The sequence below is a fragment of the Canis lupus genome, chromosome 11 (assembly GCF_048164855.1).
Source record: "Canis lupus baileyi chromosome 11, mCanLup2.hap1, whole genome shotgun sequence".
NCBI lineage: Eukaryota > Metazoa > Chordata > Mammalia > Carnivora > Canidae > Canis > Canis lupus.
In genome coordinates this window covers 57,807,631-57,829,557 of record NC_132848.1, presented here as the reverse complement: position 1 = coordinate 57,829,557, position 21,927 = coordinate 57,807,631, and the positions used below count along the sequence as shown (strand labels likewise).

The 21,927-nt window shown below is 42.7% G+C and overlaps 2 protein-coding genes and 1 pseudogene across 7 annotated transcripts in view; 1 reads left to right on the top strand and 2 right to left on the bottom strand.

Moving 5' to 3' along the window:
* Window positions 1-17,887, bottom strand: part of ACYP2 (acylphosphatase 2) — a 258,461-nt gene extending 240,574 nt beyond the window's left edge. For 2 of the 3 annotated variants that reach the window (XM_072768367.1, XM_072768369.1), the window contains exon 1: window positions 17,754-17,887. The gene's annotated coding sequence lies outside the window, so the exon portion shown is untranslated. The remainder of the gene's footprint in view (window positions 1-17,753) is intronic. The other variant, XM_072768370.1, reaches the window with a different exon arrangement.
* Window positions 5,159-17,891, bottom strand: LOC140600234 (protein FAM136A pseudogene; annotated as a pseudogene).
* A 560-nt stretch (window positions 17,892-18,451) lies between these two features.
* PSME4 (proteasome activator subunit 4) overlaps window positions 18,452-21,927 on the top strand; it is a 105,252-nt gene continuing 101,776 nt past the window's right edge. For all 4 annotated transcript variants that reach the window (XR_012003446.1, XM_072768357.1, XM_072768358.1 and 1 more), the window contains exon 1: window positions 18,452-18,706. Coding sequence is in view for 3 of the 4 variants with exons in the window: in XM_072768357.1 (XP_072624458.1) it covers window positions 18,465-18,706 (242 nt within the window). In the remaining variant the exon portion in view is untranslated. The remainder of the gene's footprint in view (window positions 18,707-21,927) is intronic.

Below are 21,927 nucleotides of genomic sequence, written 5' to 3'. Positions count from 1 at the left end.
CGAAGTAAAAATCTATATTTGCTACTTCCATTTCCTCACCACCCACTCACTCCTTAATTCCTGGGGATCTGACTTCTGTTTTCTTCATTCTTCAGAAACTATTTTCTTTAAGGTTATAATAATCTCCTACTTTCCAAATCACATTCAACTCTGCTCAACCTCTCTTCTACCAATGCCCCAAACTCTAGTCAAATGGTTTTAAGTCTCTTTATACTCAGAGACTCCTTTGAAAGTCAGATGTTATGAATCTTATTCTCAGAAAAATCACATATACATATATACAAAATTTCCATAAATTTCAGAGATTTTGACCTCAACACTCTCCCAAAGCCCATTCATAATTAACCTAAACATCTCTGTACCTTGGGTAAAGAATTCTGCTCTGGTCTGTAAAACTAAGAAACAGAAAGTGAAGAAAGTCATCCATTCCCACAAAACACTCAGATGGAGTATTTTTTCACTTCCGAATGTATTTTCCTATACCACCCTACCCTAAAGTTTGGTCTCTCCTCTATTTTTTGCATTTCTGTAGTGGCTTCATACATTGCCTATTCTCATGCATCTCTCTCTTCGTTCAGTCATGGAGTACTTGTGGAGTAAAACACAATGTTATGTTCCTCTTATCCCAAAGGATATGACAAGATAGTTGGGAAAGAGACATGTTCACATTAAAACTTGAGTAATAAAGGGCTCCTGGCTGGCTCAGTCAGTAGAGCATGTGACTGACTCTTAATGGCAGGGTCAGGAGGTCAAACACCACATTGGGAGTGGAGCCTACATAAAATAAAATAAGATTAAATTTGAGTAATAAAATAAGGAAGAACATGAGTAAGTGGGAGACATACGGAACTATTTCTGAGGAAGGTTCAGATACTGATTTCTGTTAGAAAGGGAAGGCAAACTGGATCTTGAAAGATGGGCCTGGCTTTTCTGTAAGTACAGAAGGAAGAATGTGTGTCGAAAGGAATAGAAACTATTATGTAAGCAACAAGAAACATGTAAATATAAACGGAATGTTGGAGAGATCACAAGGAGACCCCACATGGACTGACCAGCAAAAACACAAAGTTAGAGAAAAAATAGAATGCTTAGTTGGGGCTAGTCCTGCCTTAGCCCTGAGCACCAGGTTAAAGAGTCTGGCTTTATTTAGTGAATAACAGGGAGACACTGAATATTTTTGAGCCAAGGACTGATAGAATAAAAATGGTCTTTTCAGAGATTAATCTCAAAGAGTATCTCATGAAGAGATGAGGGATTGGCCAAAAGGAGAAAAGTCAGGAAACTGTGCAATAATCCATGATTTGAACTTGTGAACAACTGAACTATTTGCAAACCAATCTTAACAAAAGGGGCACAACTGATGTAGGAGGCATGAATATGTATTGCTTGGATCTCCCCTCATCTGTCAGAATGCAGTCAGCTAAGGACCTCCAGCTACAGCACCTCTAGGACGTACTATAGCAGTACTCTAGCTGAAGTCATCACCTTCCTATGCAGCCCCCACCAATGACTGATAATCACAGCACTACCAGGGCCCAGCCATGCCCATGGAAGGCAGGCCTTCTCTACAGATGATCTTGGCTCTGGAGCTCCCCATAGGTTGGCTGTACATCAAAGGCTGAGGCTCCCACCATCCAGTCCCGTTTCCCAGCCACTTTTTTCAGTCTTGAGATCAGCATCTAGGTCTGCAGTTTCTCCCTACTCAATCCACCTTCCTCCACCTTTATCTCTTGTAGGTGTTAGATCTACTCCCCAAACGATATAAAAATACTTTGGAAATACATGAAAAGTTACACATTATAAAATTCATTCAAGTAAAAATTAAGTTGATAATGGCGATGAATTGTGTCTAGGAAAGACATATTTAAGTTTAATTATTTCATACACTAGAAAATTAAGAAATGTTGATAACGGTGATTTATGTATTGAGAAAAACACCAAGGTCAGACTACAGGTTTGAATAAATTTTCTATGTACTGAAATCTTTTCTCTGATTTAACCTGAGATTAAATAAGAGACTAATGTAGCTATTTGAACATTATTTGAAGGAGCCAATTCATTTTAAAGGGAATAAATGGAAAGAGCAGGGCAGTTCTCTGAGACAAGTGCTACAGCTGGGGTTCAAACAAATATGAGCGTCAGTACAGGCACTAAAAATATCCATCAGATAGAAAAGATTCTTGGAGGTTCTTTTGAATATACTTAATGTTTCTGTTCATGAGACCTATCTGTGAAAATGGAAAGATATTCCTGCTATGGCAGGATTGAAATATATATATCCTATATATGATGCATATATATACATAACTGCCACATAATACAGTAAAACCTGATAAGCAGAATGTAACGGAAACTATATAATAGACCATCTCACACAATCAGCTAAACATAACCACTCTTCCTGTTTTGTTTGATGGGGGAAGTTATAATATAGTGTTAGAAGTATATTTTGTATGTGTGGTTAGGCTGAGGAGATTAGTTGGTCATTCAGTTTCAACTCTTCAGTGGTAATTTGGGAATGAAATGGTTACATTAAAGTAGTTCTGAGCTACTAAAGCACTGTTTGGTTGACAGCCCCATCATTTCCTTCCTATTTTTAACTGCTATCCAATACAAGTTTCCTTTTGAAGCAGATCTTAGTAGAGGTTGAAACATTTTAATGATATAAATTCAAATTATTGCCTCTCATTAATAAAGCATTTTAAATAACTATACAGTCCTCCTAAACCTCTACCATGACCTCTCTCCTGCCAGCTTCCCATTTTATATCTTTCCCAAATTATTTTCTTCCTTACTGTAGAAATTCCCAACTTTCTACTTTTTCCTCACATCTTTCACATCTTTTCCACAACACTATACTCTCAACTGAGGACATTGCCTCATACTTCTCTGAGGAAATAAAAGCCATCAGAAGTTGCTCATTTTGGGGGGATGTGGGCCACGGAGGGCCCTTCTCCCTCCACTTTGCTGTGCCTTCGCTGGCTTGGCTGTCAGCTTGCTCCAGAGCGCCACACAGAACGCAGGCCTGGTTTTTTTTTTGTTTTGTTGTTTTTGTTGTTTTTAGACTTTTACGTTTTATTTCAAAACAAAAGTTGAAAATAGACAAAATAGAGCCATACCAAGTTGTAGGGAAGGAACATGAAATACCAAGGGTCAAAAAGGAAGAATAAACTAGAAGGGTAGGTAGCACTGGCATTGACATGAAAAGAATATAAAACTAGAAGCTTCTGGATAGAGAAAAAAACGTACAAAATGTGTATTCAGTATAAATTAAATAGTTCCTGTTCAAGATGACAAGTGCACGCAAGAAAGCACTCGCCACCCAAAAAATGTGTTGGGATAGACACCAGCAATGGTGTGAGGGCTCAGGCTGGGGAAATCCGCCACCCTCTAGGCTGGAAGTTCTGTTCTGGCGAACGCTCTCCCAACATGAGGCACAGGGACGCCAGCCTCCAGCCCCGTAAGTCCCACTCTTCTTTTTTTTTTTTAATTTCTGTACAAAACCATGTTTCTATTTTACATAAAGAACCCCCCCTTCTCCCCCCCAAACAGCACCCTAGCCCTAGGGAGCATCCCCCAGGAAGAGGGGCTGGGTGAGGCCCCACCCACTGGCCCTCTCCTCCACCGGCCCCAGCGGGCTGGCCCAAGCTCCACTCAGGATAAAATAAGTAAAAAAGCTCAAGCAGAGTCTATGCTGGGCCAGCCAGACTCTCTGCCACGCAGGGCCGGGCAGCTGGGCCATCAGCATGGGCAGGCCCTCGGCTGTCAGTCTGTGAGCCCCGGGGGTGTGTGGAGCCTCACCCACAGGCCTGAGCTTCCGGGGTTACAGTAGGTTTCCTCACTCTCCTGGGAGGTCAGACTGTCCTGGGAGCAGTGGTGAACTGCATCCTGGGAGCGGTGATGGGCTGGATCCTGGGAGGCTGAGTCCTGAAGGGCTGGATCTTGGTGGGCTGCATCCCTGGCGGGGGCACATCCTGTGGGGGACACGCACATCCTATGGGGGACACGCATCTTCTGTGGTGGCTGCCCCCTTGGCTTGACTTGGGGTTGGGAGCTTATCCAACTGCCCACTTGCCTTTGCCTTCGCTCCTTCTCCTTCTGGCTCTGGGTGGCTTGGGCTTGCCTTTGGAACCAGGGAGGGGGGTATCTGGGGGCAGGCGGATGTATGGTGAAGGTTGTAAGGTCGGCCGGGGCCTGGCTCTGCCTCCAGGATGGCCTTGGCACCATGCAGCCTGGGCAGGGAACAGCACTGCAGCTCACCCCGGGTTTCTTGCCAGCGCCGCAGCTGAATGAGGAGCTGAATGAGGTGCTCACGCTCAATCTGGCGCTCTGTCACTGGCAACTCTACCACCTCAGCCAGGTCTCAGGATTCTTGCCCTCCAAGAAAATCTAGCTGTGATTGGATAGGATCCCCCTCCAGGAAAAAATTCAAACTTCGACCTGCCCACTTTTACATCCCCGAAAATGGCTCACCATTGTAACAAAAGCTAAGAGAATTAAGACAAGAAACACAAGAATGGAACCAACAGTCTGGGAAAACCAGAATTTGAGATTTCATAAGGAAAAGGAAGAATTTATTCACTCAAAATTAAAAGTTAAAGGCCTGGAACTGAGAGTCAGATCAGGTCAAAAAGTAACATTAGCTCCAGAAGAAATGGCTGACTTTTATAAGGAACTTTTAAGTAAAGATTTTCAGAAGCACATGTATTATAACAGGGATTGGTAGACGAGTAATTTTCCCATCACCTTCTTCTTGGAAAAAATGGCCCTGGAGAGGGTTTGGAACAAGCTGATACTGAAACAAAAGAAGATGAGTGCTTAGAGCCCACTCTGATTCACCCATCAGTGTCTGACTTTCCAGGAGAAGTGACTGCTTGGGAAATCATCTTACGAGGTCTCTAAAATCCTGTAAGTGAACGGAGTCTCTCATTTTTATGGGGGCCTCCTGGCTTATGTCAGCGCAGGGTAGACTGCCAGAATGGAGGTCCTGGTGAGCCATGGGCCATGTGACTCTGTCCCAACTGTCAATTCCAAGCTGGTTCTCGGTCACAGACGTGATTTTAAACAAAGTGCAAGCATGTATACTTGTCAAAAAAAAAGTTGCTCATTTTTGGATTCCCAAATCTCTAGGTCTTCTCCTTCATCTCTTCTGTTTCAATGTCTCTCCTCCCATCATTTCATTCCTGTGGTCGATCCAATCCCTCACTCTATCATCCCTCGCTTTCTAATGAATAATTCTGATCCTAAAACAAACATGTGCTAGTATCTGTCATCCGTAAAAAGCCTCTTCTTGACCTCTGTCATCTTTAAACTACCTTTCCTTCTTTTGCTTCCTCTCACAGAAAACTTCTTGAACTATCCTACCTCTACATGCTGTCTCTATTCCCTCACCAGGTCACTCTTGAATCCTCTCCAATCTAGCTTCTCTGTTTTACCATGCCTCTGACATCGTCTGCATCAGGGCCAATGAATTACTTTTATACTGTCAAACCCAGTGGCCACGTTGTTCCTTACTTTACTTGATTCTTCAGCTGCATCTCTCTCCCTGAAAACATCCTCCCTCTTTAGCATCTGTGATGCCATTCTGTGCAGAAGAGAGTTAACATAGCAGGCCTCAGACTGCTATCCTTTGAACGTGCTTGCAAGGTTGACCCTTGGCTGGCATTTGAAAACTTGATTTTCAGTAGTGCTCCTTTTTTCCCTAACTGATAATGATGGCTCACTGTGCCTAGACAAAGGGTGCCTACATGATCAGACCCAGATAAAAATCTTGGGCACTGAGTCTCTAATGGGCTTCCTTGCACAGAAACATCACAGACGTATTATTGCATTTTCACTGACGGGAAGAGTGTGTTCTATATGATCTCTTACAGGAGAAGAAGGCATTGAGGAAGGCTGCTCATGGATTTTTCCAGATTCCATCTGTGTCTTTTTCCCTCATGATCCGGCACAATGTATTTACTGTAGCACTGTGATAAATCTTAGCTGTGAGTACGACTATATGCTGTTTCCAGTGAACCTCCTAGTGAATATCCAAACACAAGAGCTGGTATTCGCCACTTGGTCCTGGTTTTCTTTTTCTCATACTCCTTTATTGGTTTCTCCTGCTCTGTCTCACTTGGAGCCTCAAGGTTTTACTCTCCCCTCTATCTTTTAGGTGATCTTATTTGGTCCCTCAACATTACATAAAATATCATCTATATGCTGACAATTTCCAAATTTATATCTCCAGTTTAATTCCTACCACTAACTCTAGAAACTGATATCCAAAGACTTCTTGAATCTTCACTTGAGGATCTTGTAAATAAACTTAGTATGGGTAGTATGAAACTCATGATTGCTCTCTCACAAACCTGGTTCCACCTTCTGTTTTCCCCATTTCAGTGATGAGTCAACCACACGTTATTACCAAATGCAGAAATCTGGGAGTCATCTGATACCATATTCTATTTTGCTAATACCATATTCTATTACCAAATTTTGCTAGTTTTACCTTCATATTATCTCAAATCTGATACTTCTCACTATTTTACCTTGATACAAGTCATCATCAACTCTCACTGGACTACTGAAATAGCTCCCTAATTAGTCTCTCTACTTCCATTCTTATCCCTGTATAATCCCTTCTCCATTCAGAGAAATCATTTGAAAGTCCAAATCAAATGATGTCATTTTCCTGATTAAAACTTGTCTGTTGGGGTTCTGGGTTGGCTCAGTCAGCTAAGTGTCTACTCTCAGCTCAGGTCATGATCCTGGAGTCCTGGGATCAACCCTGAGTTGGGCTACCTGCTCAGTGGGGAGTCTGCTTCTCCCTCTCCTTCTGCCCCTTCCCTGCTTGCACTCTCTCCCTCTCATATAAATAAATAAAATCTTAAAAAAACAAAAACAAAAACAAAAACTTGTCTACTGGTTTCCAATGCAATTAGGATAAATCTAAATTCTTGGCCCACTTAGAAGAAAAAGTAGGTGCTCTTGCATTGAGAAAAAAACAGGGCTTGATCAAGAAACAAAGAAGGTCGGAGTACCTACAATAGAATGAGTGAAGAAGGGGATCAAGATATAAGAGGAAATAAAAAAGGGGGGGGTCTTTTCTCATAGGCCTTGGTTTTTTTTTTTTTTTGTATTTATTACACAAATCTCTGCTGCCACATGTTAGAAAAAGTCATCATAATGTTCTCTAGTGAACTGATCATTTATAAAATGAGTCCCAACTCAAATTTTTTCCATATAAAACACCAGTACTTATTTTCCCTACCCTATCTTATTCAGTTGCCTCTCAGCTGACATCCTTATTGGTTTGAACTTTGAGATTGTGGTAATACCCCCAAATATCAATCAAGTGCAAACCAAATGAATTGAAAGAATTTAACTGCACACTTTGCTACAAGTGCAAGATTTCATGAAGTTGATGAAAGCGATGTTAAAGAATTCTTCCAATTACACACAAGGCTGTTGGCAAGTGAGACTGCAGTCATACTAGTTAGCAAGAGGAGCAAAGAAAATGAAAAGGAATTGTTTCAAAAAAGAATTTGAGTATCAAGCAATTAACAGAAGTCATTAGGAAAACTGATGAGGCTTTTGATGATTTTGGTAAAAATGATTCCTGCCTATTAAGAGAGTAAAAAATAAGAGGCCACAGACTGGATAAAATACTTGCAAGTTACATTTATGGTAGAGAATTAATCCCCAGAATATAGAAAGAACTCTCAAAACTCAGTAAGAAAACAAATAAGACTCCAAAATATTGGATGAAAGATGTTAATAGCTATCTCATCAAGAAAGATACATGAATACATCTTTGTATAGATTTCTTTGAGTATACACTCAAAAAAGATGTTCACCATTACTAGTCATTAGGAAAATGCAAATTGGAAGCATAATGAGATACTATTACACTAGTAATACTAGAAAGGCTAAAGTTAAAAAAACTGATCATACCGAGAAGGCAAGGGTGTAGAACAACTAGAAGTCTCGTACACTGCTGGTAAAAAAAATGTAAAATGGCAGAATCACATTGGAAAATAGCTTGCAGTTTCTTAAAAGTTATACATAAACCTACTATATGTTCCAGGTTGTCTTCTTCCACATATTTGCCCATGAGAAAAGGAAATAAAGTCCACACAAAGACCTACACATTTATATTCGTAGCAGTTTTATTGGTAATAGCCAGAAATTGTAAAAAACCAAAATGTCCATTCACAAATTAATGGATAAGCAAATTGTGGGGTACTCAAACAATGGAACACAAATCAGCAGTTGGTTAAGAGAAAACTAGAAAATCACAACAACTTGATGAAGATCCAGTGTGGTCACTTGATCATCATCATTAGCAGGAGGAGCAGCTGGTAATTTGTTAGGAAAGCAAATTCACAGGCCCCACTCCAATCCACTAAGTCAGAAACTCCGAGGGTGGGAGTTCTCCAAACCACACTTTAGACTAATTTGCTAACAGTTATCAGTAAGGGTTCTTGATGTCTGTCATCTTTACTATCAGTAACCAAATCTGGCTAACTTAAATTGAAGATAAATTAATTGGCAAGCATCAGGTAACTCACAGAACTGATAAGAAATGCTAGGAAAGATTTTTAGGTAAGGACCTGGAACCAAGAGAGTGAAGATAATAGAAACAATCTGGTTAAGATGCTGCTGCCACCAAAACATATGCCACCTCTTCTATTTGATATAGTGTTCACTGTAGGCAGCTGCTGCTCCTGAAAACACAGTCACGGATTCTGGACTGCGTATCTGTCAAAAACCCAATACCATCCATCATCCCTTCATTTTGCCATCACTCGGTCTTAACCATCCTTTCCCCCAACTCCTCATTTATCAACTTCTACCTCCTCTAGGAAATCTTTGTAGGCCTCCTAGTGTAGGCCAGGTCCCCCTATTCTACAATCAGAGTTCCCTTTATCCCATTAAAGCATTTAACATTAAGTATAATTAAAATATCTATAGAATGAGTTGTTTAATGTCTGACTGACCCACTAGGCAGGATAAAAATCACATAGAAAATAGATCTTTTAGGAAAAAACTTTTATATTAAATATTAGGTTGTTTGTTATTTCTTCTTTTCTTTCTTTTTTTTTGTGGAAGAAAAAACAAACCTTATTAATTTTTAAAAACTGAACCACTAGGAAAATATATCACAGCCTTGAAACATCAAACACAGGCTATATTATATTTCAAGTAGTAAGTTGGTAAAAAGACAATAAGGTCTTTATCAAAATAAACAGGTGCTAGAGCTGGGATAGGAACACTGCTTGCTGAAAGGCCCCAGGCAAAAGTGATATTTGGTAATGAGGGAGTTGCCCCTCTTTTGCTTTAAAGGAATCATTGCTCACCCCTGAATTGCCTAATTTTTCTTCTTTGACCTTCCTGTTGCCAAGGGATTGTCTCAGTAGGGCTCTGTTATTTCAGGGGGCAAAATAAGCAATACTGAGTTTAGGCTTTCATTCCATTCTGTTCTATAAAAACCAGGTTTTTCCAAAGCCAGTACTTAATAACTCTCTTAATTAAGAAGAAACAATTCCTCCTTCAATGTTCATTCCCGCATACCATGCAATCAAAACTCCCTTTCCCTTCAAGGGAGAGCGTCACCGCAAGAGACTGTCCTGTTCCTCTGCTGCAGGTAGCCTCAGGGCTCATCATGACAGCCGAGAGGGAAGGTCTGCTTCCCATACCCAGTGTAACACTGCTTGTCATGTTTTTTGCAGGGTGTCACAGCTCGAAGATATAATGTGTATTTCAAGAAATGTATACCCACATCTTGATGGCCAGAAAGATATCCACAAGAACTGTTCAAAGTTCTTATCCAAACTACCTCTCCTAACTCCACATCTTAAATCAACTTCAAGCACTCGTATATAAAACAAAACCAAGCAAAACAAAGATCCAGAAACCTTCTTTCCCTTCTAAATTAGTGACTTTGTGGATTTTTACAGCTTATGAAAAACAATTTGGTGATCCTTCTGGTAAACAGGAGGTTGGCAACAAACAGAAACACCTCTGCTCACACCACTGGAACACAGGCAGGTTAGAGGAATCTTCCAGCCTGTTGGTATTTGTGTACTAAGAAGAATCTGGTACCTTGGAGGGCTCTGGCTTGCTACAAGGGAGATCCCTAGTGCCAGGACAAGCCCTTGAAATTTAGGCTATCAAAAACTCTCCTGTGCCATCTCTGACCTAAATTTTAGCGCCAGTTTTTTCCATTTCACTTTCTAGGGTTGAAACATAAAGGAACCAGTGTCCAGAAGCAAGTGACACAGGCCTCAAACTTGCTGCCATCCTTAATTTCTTCATAGACACCACTTAATAGACCAAAACTCCCGTTTCTTTTTAAATAGATTCCTGCTGTCAGTCTCAACGGCCAATTGCAAAGACTTCTATTTCCCAATGGACAAGAGAAACACCTTCATCCTCTTGGTCATGGTCGGGATGAAGTGTGTGTGGTCATCCACACACTTGGTCACACAACTCTCCAGCTGCCACTTCACCTGAAGTTCTTTACTTCCTACATCTATTGAATCTTTGGCTTTGTCATTGCAATGCATGGTGCACTGGGCCAAGTGGTCCTGGAACATCTCCAACTCACTGGTCACAGGGGCTTGGGCTTGAGCCAGTGGCACATGGCAGCATTCGATGCACTGGTGCACCTGCTACAGGGACACCTGGCTGTCTTTGCATCAGCCAGCACTGCACTGGAATGTGACGCCCTGCATCTTCCTAATGTTCTCTCTTTCCAGACTTTCACCATGAAGTCCACTGCCTCCTGCACCCACAGCTGCTGCAGCTCCGCCATCCTGACCCCATGCTGCACAGTGTTTGTTATTTCTAGCATAAATCCCTTTGTCTCTTTGAACTCACTTATTAAAATTTATTCTCTGCCAATCTCTCTCTTCCCTCCCACCCCCACACAAACACATAGCCTTGTACGAATGGTTTATTGTATAGAAATTGTGGAAAATAAGGGGAAAGGCTAGATTCCATGTTTAGATTAAAGCAGTACTGAAGCCTTAGGGTAAAATGATCACTTGACAGAACTAGTTTACCAGAAGCAAAGGTTTAGAGCTGGGACTAACTATAAAAATATAAGCTCTCGTCCTCCAAAACTGGCAGAACTACTGGGTGAGGCACTGAATTTTTCAGTCTATGAAAGGCAGTTTCAATTAGTTTCATCTAGAGATTTTAAGAGGTAGGGAGATCCCAGCTGACATTTGGTTGCCATTTTATCTGTTTACTTGACTGTCAACCCACTAGATAGTGAACTCCTTGAGGACAAGTACTGTGTCATTCACCTTATGATCTCAAACTTGGCACTCAGGGGGCACTCAATAATGCTTATTGAATTAATGAATATGTAATTCACCCTGGAGAATTAGGGATTTGATTTATTACCCCTCTTATGAGTCTGTAAATTTCAAAAGAGATTCTAATCATTTAGTCAAAGAAACAGATTGCAAAGGGCAGCATTTCAAGCATCAGATATAGAAAGAGTATCTTGCTGGCTCTTCAAATTTTTCATGCAGACAATTCCATTCTCTGCTTATGAGCAAGGCCTGTTCTATTTATATATATAAAAACTGGGGGTAGGTGGAAAGAGTGTATAACTTCTTTGTGCATTAGTTATTATCTCTCCACTGCTTCTATTGTTAATTTCTTCAACTACTGTTAAAAAATACATCTCTTTACTATATTTGATTAGAGGGAAGCTGTGACCTCCTACATTATTCATAGCTTGTCAAAAATAAGAAATACAAAGAGCTTTAGTTGTGCTGAAAAACTCTACATTTAAATATCAAATAGGTATTTCCTAAATGATGTTTTAATCCTTAAATAAATATAGCTTGAAGGATAGACATCACCAATGACTACCTATATGATATGAGGATTCTGAAAATACTCTTTATCATCCACAATTACTCCCTTTTGCTCCAAATGATGTCTAATACTTTAGAGTTCATTCTTTAAGGGTCTCCAGTTCCAGTGGCATGACAGCCTGAGCTAATGCAGAAAGCCTTACATAGAAATGATGCATTAAGGGGTGCCGGGGTGGCTCAGTTGGTTGGACATCTGCCTTTGGCTCAGGTCATGATTCTAGGCTCCCGGGATGGAGCCCAGTGTCGGGCTCCCTGCTCACTGAGGAGCCAGCTTCTCCCTCTCCCTCTGCCACTCTCCCTGCTTGTGCTGGCTTGCTCTCTGTGTCAAATAAATAGTAAAATCTTCAAAAAAAAAATGATACATTAAACATAACAAGTGATAACTTGCTTGTGAGATGAGCTCACAAACAGAAAAGAAAAACTTCCAGATACCAGAAACAAAGAGGAAAGGAAAGCCAGAGTGGTAAGTGTTAACTCTGCATCAATTTGGGGGCAGTGTTATTGGATCTTAAAACAGCAAGTGACTTGGGTTTTTTTTTGTTGTTGTTAATTTTATTTGTTTTAAAGATTTTATTTATTTATTTGAAAGAGAAAGAGAAAGCAAGCAAGCATGAGCAGGGGAGGGGCAAAGGGAGAAGTCAACTCCCCACTGAGCAGAGAGGCCCCCAGACATGGGGCCTCAAATCCAGAACCCTGGGATCATAACTTCCGCTGCAGGCAAACAGTTAACCAACTTAGCCACCCAGGTGCCCCAGTGACTTGGGTTTTAATATCTACTCAGGGGAAGAAGCTGAAGCCTCAGACCTAAGGGAGTTGGAAATAAAATACTGCAAAAAAAAAAAACCCTAAAATTCTCCAAGGGCTACATTCTCAGGCCTGTAACTTGCATAGAATAGAAATTCTAATTTACATTAGCTGAGAAATGAACATAAATATTGATTGGTACTGAGCCTGTGCTATTTCTGTGGATCTGGTACAAGCAAACAAATAAACAAAATGCTCTGGGTCACATGGGATATCCACAGAGAAAAAAGCTGTATGAAGATAATCTCATAATGTAAAAAATTGTAAAATAAAGCAAATGATCAACCATGAACAAATGTCAACAAACACAAAGTATCCCTAAAAATCTAAACAGGGAATCCCTGGGTGGCTCAGCAGTTTTGCACCTGCCTTCGGCCCAGGGCGTAATTCTGGAGTCCCGGGATCGAGTCCCACATCTGGCTCCCTGCATGGAGCCTGCTTCTCCCTCTGCCTGTGCCTCTGCCTCTCTCTCTCCCTCTGTATCTTTCATGAATAAATAGATAAATTCTTTAAGAAAATAAAAATTAAAAAAATCTAAACAGAAAGGGCTGTCAAAATATTATTGTTTAAAATTAAATAAACATGTCTAAAATGATTAAAGAAGTCATTGGAACCATAAAGAACATAAGTCAGTGAAAAACAGAATAGCAGACTTGGAAAGGAACTAAGTAGAACTTCTAAAATTAAAAATATAATCATTGGAACTAGAAGCTCAATGGACAGATCAGATGCAGAATAACAAAGAATTCTGAGTTAGAAATAGGTCTGATAAAGTTATCCTGAATGAGATAAAGAAATGAAGACTTGCAAAATGAAAGTAACAAATATAGAGATCAGAATGAAAGGTATAATATATGTCTAATGGGAATTCTACAAAGAGAAGAGGAACAGAAAAATTGTGAACAGTTAATAGCCCAAAATTTTGCATGATTGATGAATGATATGAATCTTTCCATTTAAGAAACACATATCCCTGCAACATAAATAAAAAGAAGTCTACATCTAGCTACATCATAGTAAAATGGCAAAATGCCTAACAAAGGGAAAAACTGTAATTATCATAGAAAAATTCATTCCTTTAGCTGTGATTTCCTCTTTAGTAAAAAAATGAATTCCAGGGATCCCTGGGTGGCACAGCGGTTTGGCGCCTGCCATTGGCCCAGGGCGCAATCCTGGAGACCCGGGATCGAATCCCACGTCGGGCTCCCGGTGCATGGAGCCTGCTTCTCCCTTTGCCTGTGTCTCTGCCTCTCTCTCTCTCTCTCTGTGTGACTATCATAAATTAAAAAAAAAAATTAAAAATGAATTCCAAATATACTCTAATGAAGTGAAGTGGATGCTGTGGCTAGATGAGAAGGGCTTTTGGATGAAAAACTCCAAAACTTAAAAATCATATAGGAGGGGTGTGTGGGTGGCTTAGTCGGCTGAGCATCTGACTCTTGATTTCTGCTCAGGTCATGAACTTGGGGTTGTAAGATGGAGGGAGAATCTGATTGAGATTCTTTCCCTCTCCCTCTTTCCCTCCTCTGCTCGAGAGTGCTCTCTCTCTCAAATAAATACAGAAATAAAATCTTTTAAAAAATCATATAGGAATTATGGGGTGCTTGGCTGGACTGGCTTGGTCGGTGGATCATGTGACTCTTGGTCTCAGGGTTGTGAGTTCAAGCCCCATGTTGGACACAGAGCCTACTTTAAAAAAAAAAGTCAGATAGGAACTAGGGGAAAAAAAACCTCTCATTTCTCAGGTCCAATATTTTTGTGCCTTAGTAACTGCAACACAGCAGGAGTTTGGACATTTGATTATATTAGAATGAATCTTTAGAAGATTCTAATCTTCTAATGAAGATTCATTAGAATGAATCTTTCTAATACAATTCAAATACTTCTAAAGTCAGGAAACTAACAACCTGTCATTTTTTTTAAACTACTTAGTGGATTATCAAGTAGGGACCCAAAGGCATAAATACTTGATTGGTAATTATCTCTAGCAGTTCCTCTAGCCTGAGAAGGGACCTCTGTCTTCAGAATATTTTTATGAAGGGCTCTTGCACTTTCCAGGAATAGTGATTTTAGTCAGCCTCCTGGAGGGGTCTGATAAGAGGCCAATGTCTCCCTCAGGGTCTGCATAATATGCCGTTATCTTTTGGCAGAATATCCTGAGCTCTAAAAGATAAAAAAAATGCTTGGAAGTTGGTCTGAGATGAGAACATTAACCCCATTAATGAGCTTTGGGTCACTGTCTCCAATGATAACTACACTAGGTCCACAGAGAAACTTAAGGTCTCTCAACTTTCTCACCTGAAGAGGTTTCACTAGTGTTTTCCATTAAACTTCACAAAGAATAACAGAAAGAGACTTAAACTTTTTTGTTCCAATAATTCTTTTGACCTTTCTAGTTCAGACCATTTCCAGGGAAATTGACATCATCGGAACGGCCTCTTTGAAATCTTAAATCCAAATATTCCTGTTTTTCCAGATCCCTTGCTCAGGCTAATCCTTTCACATTGCTCTTGTACCTCATCGGGATCTGAGTCCCTTGACCTCTCTATTAGCCTCCTTCTCTCTTCAGTTAGACCTCAGCCAAAATGTTGACATTAACCACTCTCTTTTAAATATTCTCAACCCAATGATCTCTACTTAGAAAAGAGAATTCATGGAGATATTGTAGGTAAAGCACTGGCTGAGAGAAGTGCTCAACAGTGGTAGCTAACACCAGTACCATCACTACCACTAACATACACCCTTATTCCTTTGTCATTGTATCATACCAGACTGCATGGTATATAATCCTGGGCTACTAAACATTACTGGGGGGAAATCACTACACTGTTCTTGCAGATGAGACTAAATTCATGCTTCCAGACTTAACTGACAAGTAATTGTGTTTCTCTAATGAGTTTTCGGAATTTTAAGTCTACTCTAACCCTTCCCAATCTCCTTTTTTTTTTTTTTTTTAAAGATTTTATTTATTCATGAGAGACAGAGAGAGAGAGAGGCAGAGACAGGCAGAGGGAGAAGCAGGATCCATGCAGGGAGCCTGATGTGGGACTCGATCCCGGGTCTCCAGGATCACACCCTGAGCCAAAGGCAGGCACCAAACTGCTGAGCCACCCAGGGATCCCCCCCAATCTCCTTAAACCTCCCTTGCCCCACTTCCTCCCATCATTCTCATTCTATTATTTCACAAAAGAGAGAGAGAGAGAGAGAGAGAGAGAGAAACTACCAGAAAGAACTCCTCCAACCTCCAGCCACATCTGCAAACCTTTCTGCTTTTGCACCTATCCTCCTCTGCCTTCCTATGACAATGGAAGCACAGTCTGGTTTATTGCTAGAGGCCAATGACTCCACATTCTCTCCCACTCTCTGTCATCCTCACCCACATATCTTCAACCTTTCTCCACTGGCTCCTTCTCATTAATATTGAAAACATATCCCATCTTAAAATATTTCTTTTTATTCCAACTACCTTCTTATTTCTCTTTTTCTTCCCACCCAAACTTTTTAAAAAAGGTTGTCCACTTTTGACGTCCCTAGATATTTATTTTCCCATCGTCATTGTAATCTGGTTTCCATTCCTACACTCCCCTGAAACTGTTATCTGTCGCATGAGTAACTCCAATAAACACTCCTCAGGTCTCATTTCATTTGACTGACTGGTCAACCACTTTAGGTACATTGATTACTTCCTCCATCTGAAACACTCCATCTTTAGGAATGCCCACCTTGCTAGAACTACTTCCCTGAATGCTTCTCGGGAGTACTCTTTGTGGTTTCTCTCCTGTTTCTCTATTCATCCTTAAATATGGTTACCCCTGAAAGTTTGGTGAAGGGCTCCAATTCTTTTTATACTGTTAAGTACATAAAGGCCATTGGACTAAAGTGGCTCTAATGTCTTTGCCCAAAATCTGTGTCAATGCCTCAAGGTTATGAAACCTAAACACTAAGAACAACCAGTCACAAACAGCGCACTAGGTTTTGAGCTATGGCAATCAAATAATTTCCTTTGTCTCCACACCCCTACATAAATCTTTCCCCAGGCTCCTGTAGGAGCTCCTAAACACTTTTGGGTTTGGCCCTGCCCAATTCCAAGAGACTTTTTCTCAAGAAACTCTTAAAAATTTTAATATGCCTCAGTTATCTTTTAACAGTCTCTCTCATTCCCTCCAAGCCTACCTATACTGCTAATAAATGCATGCCTCAGTTTCCATCAGGCTCCTGATGTATTTATTAAAGTACTTTTCTACCCTTTAGGCATTCTGCCTCTAAATCTGTTTCTGTGAGGGACTTTTATTATCTCTCAACTTCCCAAACCAGAAATCTGCAATCGTCCCGTCTTTTCCCATTGTTTCAGTCTTGAGAGTCAATCAGCTACCAAGCCCAGGCCATTCTTCTTAAGGCAATAGTTCTCAAATCATTTCAGCGGACACCCAGGCCATCATTATGTCACAACTTCTTAAGGGGTCTTCCAGTTTCTAATCCGAGTCTGTGTTAATCTATGCTGTACGTAAAGTCAGAGTGATTCTTTGAAAATTGTAAAGTAGATCACGCCACTCCTCTGCCTAAAGTGCTTCAGAGTTTCTTGTTTTGAGGTTCAAAGCTCTGAAAAGTCCCTAGCATTTCTCCCTAGGTTTCGCCCCTGCGCTCCCCTCTTGCAAGCAACCTGCAGCCCTTCTGAATTTCTCTGAATTCCTAGAGGGCATGCTTGCAGCCTCCCCGCTGGTCCCCTCAGGGGAAATAAACCTCCTCCTTTTCCTGACCGACTCTGCATTCAGCCCCTTTTAACCTCAACTTTATGTATAATCACATCCAGGAAGCTTCTAGAAAACTGCTTGACAACCCCCCCTCCAGTTCGAACTAACTCCTCGGTAGGTGTTCCCAGGGCGTCCGGTACTCATCCAGCAATTAGAGGACTGTCTTGCAATTGCCTATTCCCTCAAGGCCCAGTTGACTGTAAAACCCTGGAGGGCAGAAACCACGTGCTCTTCTTCCCCCTCCCCCCACCCCCCAGGGCCTAAGAGCAGCGTCTGACCCACAAAACAGTAGTTCAATTCATATTTGTTGAACGAGTACCTATTCACTTCTGTGGCCCGAAGGAGAGCAGAAAAGAGGCGGGCTTAAGGGAGACGGAGTACGGCAAGTCTGTAGGCAACAAGTGCGGGGGAGAGAGTACCTAGGTTCTTCCACCCCTCGGGGCGGGGGCCCGGGCCCACTGCCTAGCGGAAGGCAGGCGCCGCGACCTCCGCAGGGAGCGCGCGACCCCGGCGAAGAGGGACAATAGCTTGGAATTCGGCCTCGTGTTTCCGGCGGGGCGGCCTCGCGCTCGGCGGGTGCGGCCCGCGGTGGGGGCTCCGAGCCGGGCCCGCTGCGCTCCCGCCGCCGCCGCCGCCGCCGCCACCGCCGCCGCCACCGCCACCGCGGTCGCCACCTCCGTCGCCTCCGTCGCGTCGCCCCGCCCCGCCGCCGTCGCCCCGCCCCCGCCGCCGTCGCCCCGCCCCGGAAGTGACTTGAGGCCCGTCCGGAACCTGCGGGCCCGGCTGCTGCAGCGTCACCAGCCGAGCCGGTGCGGGGCGGGCGGAGCGGCCGCTGCCGCCGCCAACGAACCGGGATCGCGCGGGGGCCAGCAGCGCGCCGGCCAGGGGAGGGGGCCCAGCGGTCGGGCCGAGGGCGACGGGCCGCCGGCGGCCGCGGGGCGACGACGACGCGGAGGAGGCGGAGCCCGGAGAGGGGTGGGGGCCGGGGAGGGCTAGGGTGGGAGGGGGTGGGGGGGGTGTCCCTAGGCTCATGGAGCCGGCCGAGCTGGCGGGCGGCGGGGACCCCCCGGAGCCCGGCGGGCGGCCCGGCCCGGCCCCGCGGAGCTTCGTCCCGCAGAAGGAGATCGTCTACAACAAGCTGCTGCCCTACGCCGGGCGGCTGGACGCCGAGTCCGACTTGCAGCTGGCCCAGATCAAAAGCAACCTGGGCCGGGCCGTGCAGCTCCAAGAGCTGTGGCCCGGGGGCCTCTTCTGGACCAGGAAACTCTCCACGTAAGTGTGCTCGGGCCTGCGGCGGGGGAGGGGAGGGGGGCAAAGGCCCTGGGAGGGCGGCCGGGCGGGGGGGGGTTCCGGGGGCGGAGGCGGCTCTTTGTCCGCGTGGGACGGCTGGACTCCGCTCTGCCCCGACTGCGGCCGGTGGTCCCGGAGCAGTAGTCTGGGCATCCCTCCAGCCCTCTCCCTGCCACTTTGCTGCGGGACCTCCTTGGTCCTCAGCAGCCCTCGACGTCCTCCCCAGCTGCTTCTCCCGGAGGGTCCGGGTTGTTGTCCTCCGACCTGCGGGGCCCCGGGGAGCCGGAGGGCACCGCGCCCCCAGGGAAGGAGGTGAGCGGTCCCCCCCCCCCCCCAAGGGTCCTTCTTGGACCTTTGCTCACGGAGGAGGAGGTGCAGAGATGATTCATCTATGGGGGAGCGACTCTCGACTTCTCCCGGTGCTTCCTCCAGCTCTTCCTCTACGGTCTCCGCCTCTTCATATCCCTCAATTCTCGTCTAGTAACTTTCTGAATGGCAAGGAGGCCGTGGGGACCGTGTAGGTTCTGCTTTCTCGGGCCTGCTCGGTCTTCGTGTTTTTGACTGAAAAGATTGGCTTGAAATCAGCCCTTAGCGCCTTCTTGGGCTGTATACTAGACGTTAATGCTGAGAATGTTGAGCCTTAGAACCTCGGGAAAGTGTGTGTTTCTCCAGTTGTGACATTTCCTTTGGAAATGTGCGACCCTAAGGAAAATAGAGAAGAGAGCTGTCAGACTGTCCAGGGCGTTACTAGTACCTGACTTGTGTTAATTGGAGTCGCACAGGTGAATATAGATGACCTAAATCAGTTTCAGTTGTTACGTTATTCTTTTATTGCTGTAACTTTTTTTTTTTTTTTTTTTGGCACAAACACCCTGCAAACTATAGTGCGATTGAAATTAGGGGGAAAGCAAATAAAAATACAACCTGGGAGGAAAGGTTAGAGACTTTATTTATAAACCCCAACCATTTATGTCTAAGTACCAGCAAGATGAGCATCTTAAAAGTGTCAGAAGCATTTTTTAAGAAAGTTGTGCTGTATCTTGTTTGGTTGACTGTACACCAAATCTGGTAACATTGTATGTTCACGCATTCACACATGTGGTTATGGATGGATAAACACAAGACATAAGTCACTTATCCAGTGTTTACCCAAATCTGCTGAGTGAACTGGGTGATGACTCAGGGTTTTGTAATGCAATAGTCTTCTCTACATTTCCTCACAGGATGATTCTTATATGCCAGTTATTAGGGAGACTCTGACAAATTTCTCATGTCCAATTGGCTGCAGTGCTGGTGGTGGTGGTGGGAATAATTACCTTTTTTATTAAAAAGCAAAAGTAAAGCACTTAATTTGTCCTTTTCAAAAAGAGTGACCATAATAAAATGTCAAGGTTAACAGCTCTCCTCTTGATTAGAGTACAAAGAAGTTTGTGTATTTAGGATTCATAAGAGACTTGAGGGAGGAAGAAATGCAACAGGGAGAAGAACCACTTTCAGTCAGAACAGAGGAATGTTTGATAAGTGATTAAAATCAGATGATTTTTCAAGTGATCCTCCTTTGTGTTTGTGTTACTTACGCATAGGAAAAATAAAGTTATTTTGTCAGTCTCAGTAATTCCCCATTTTAATCACTTACTAGATTTACCAGAAAATAACCATTTTGGGGGACACAGCTTCTTTTAGATGCACAATATATAAGTATACCGGTGTGAAAATGCATATCTGGTTTGGATTTCTGAATCTGGAATCTACACAGGTAGAGTTAAGCATTGTTTTCTGACATATTACTAGGCTTGGCAAATTAGCATCTAGAGTTTGATTATTTTTGACTTACTAGGTAGAAGTAGCTTTTACCTAGAAATGGCTAAAAATACAGTGGAGACAGTCCTTGGTGTTTAGGGCAAGATTGCAGTTAATAAGACTTACTAGCCTATGAACCCCAAACCATTAAGGTCCAGCAAGAAGTGCTGTCAGAATGTTATTTTGAAACAGTGGCTAATGCTGCAAACTAATTCTCAGGATTACACTAGGAGACATTTTGAACCTGGTGGGACATGTTGTGATCTTGGATGTATTTTTTTTCTCCGAAGTCATGTTGAGGTGACCTGTTTATAGTTGTGCTTGTTGTTTTTCAATAAGGCTTGTGTGTTGCACAAGTTTATGTCTAAATGATGCCAAAACATGTGATGATAGCTGTCAATTACCTGAGTAGTGATCATATTTAGTACTTGTAGTAGAATGGAAAGTAGTAAGGAAAACAAAACCTGACAACTTTTACCAGTAGCTCTGTGACTGTGGGAAGGTTACTTTAATCATGTGTTTCAGTATTTTTTTTTTTTTAGCGTGTGTGTGTGTGTGTGTGTGTGTGTGTGTGTGTGTTTCAGTATTCTTGTGAAAGAAAAGAGGGGGTTGGACTAAATCATCCTAAGAAACATTCCTGGTCTGGTATTTTATGATTTTATTTTTTATTCTGTAGAGCCTCAAATAAACTAGTGTGTATCTTTCTGCTAGAACTATTTGAGCAACTTGTAAAGTACTGGAAATAGTTGCATAGATCAAGCACATTCCTCAAGCGGACCAGAGTGTAAATGCGGTTCAGAGGCACTGGGACTAGATCCCATACCAGAAGTGTACACCCCTAATCTGGGCATCACAGTCTCCTGCTCCCGCCCCCCCCCCCTTTTTTTTTTACTTTTTACCTCACTAAGTACTTACCAATCTGTTTCAATCCATTTCAAAACTTGTGGGTCGGCGTGGTATCTCTGTGAAGAAAGGTTATTTCTGTGTATTTTAAGAATTGGCCCTCTGGTAAAATAGAGACCCTCTTGTATGGACAAGTTAAAGTATTGGTACTACCTGTTAAAGAGACATTGTGTGAGGCAATTTCATCACAGGGACTGTTTTTAAGAAGCAGGGAAACAAATTGGAGAAGAGAAGCACAAACCTAATGATCTTTGGAAAACAGCAGTAAAGATAGCTCCTGGACTCTTAGTTGAAAGGTGTTGGTGGATAACTGCTATGGCCCATGTAGAGAATGACAGAGTTGAAGAAAGGTAATTTTTTTTTTTTTTTTTTTGAAGAAAGGTAATCTTAAACTTAGTTTTCTCCCTTGTCCCTATGTATCTTTCATGTGAGGTCTAGTCTGAAGATGTCAGTTGATCTATACCTGGCTTTGCCATGAACATTATTATCATCTTGGTCTT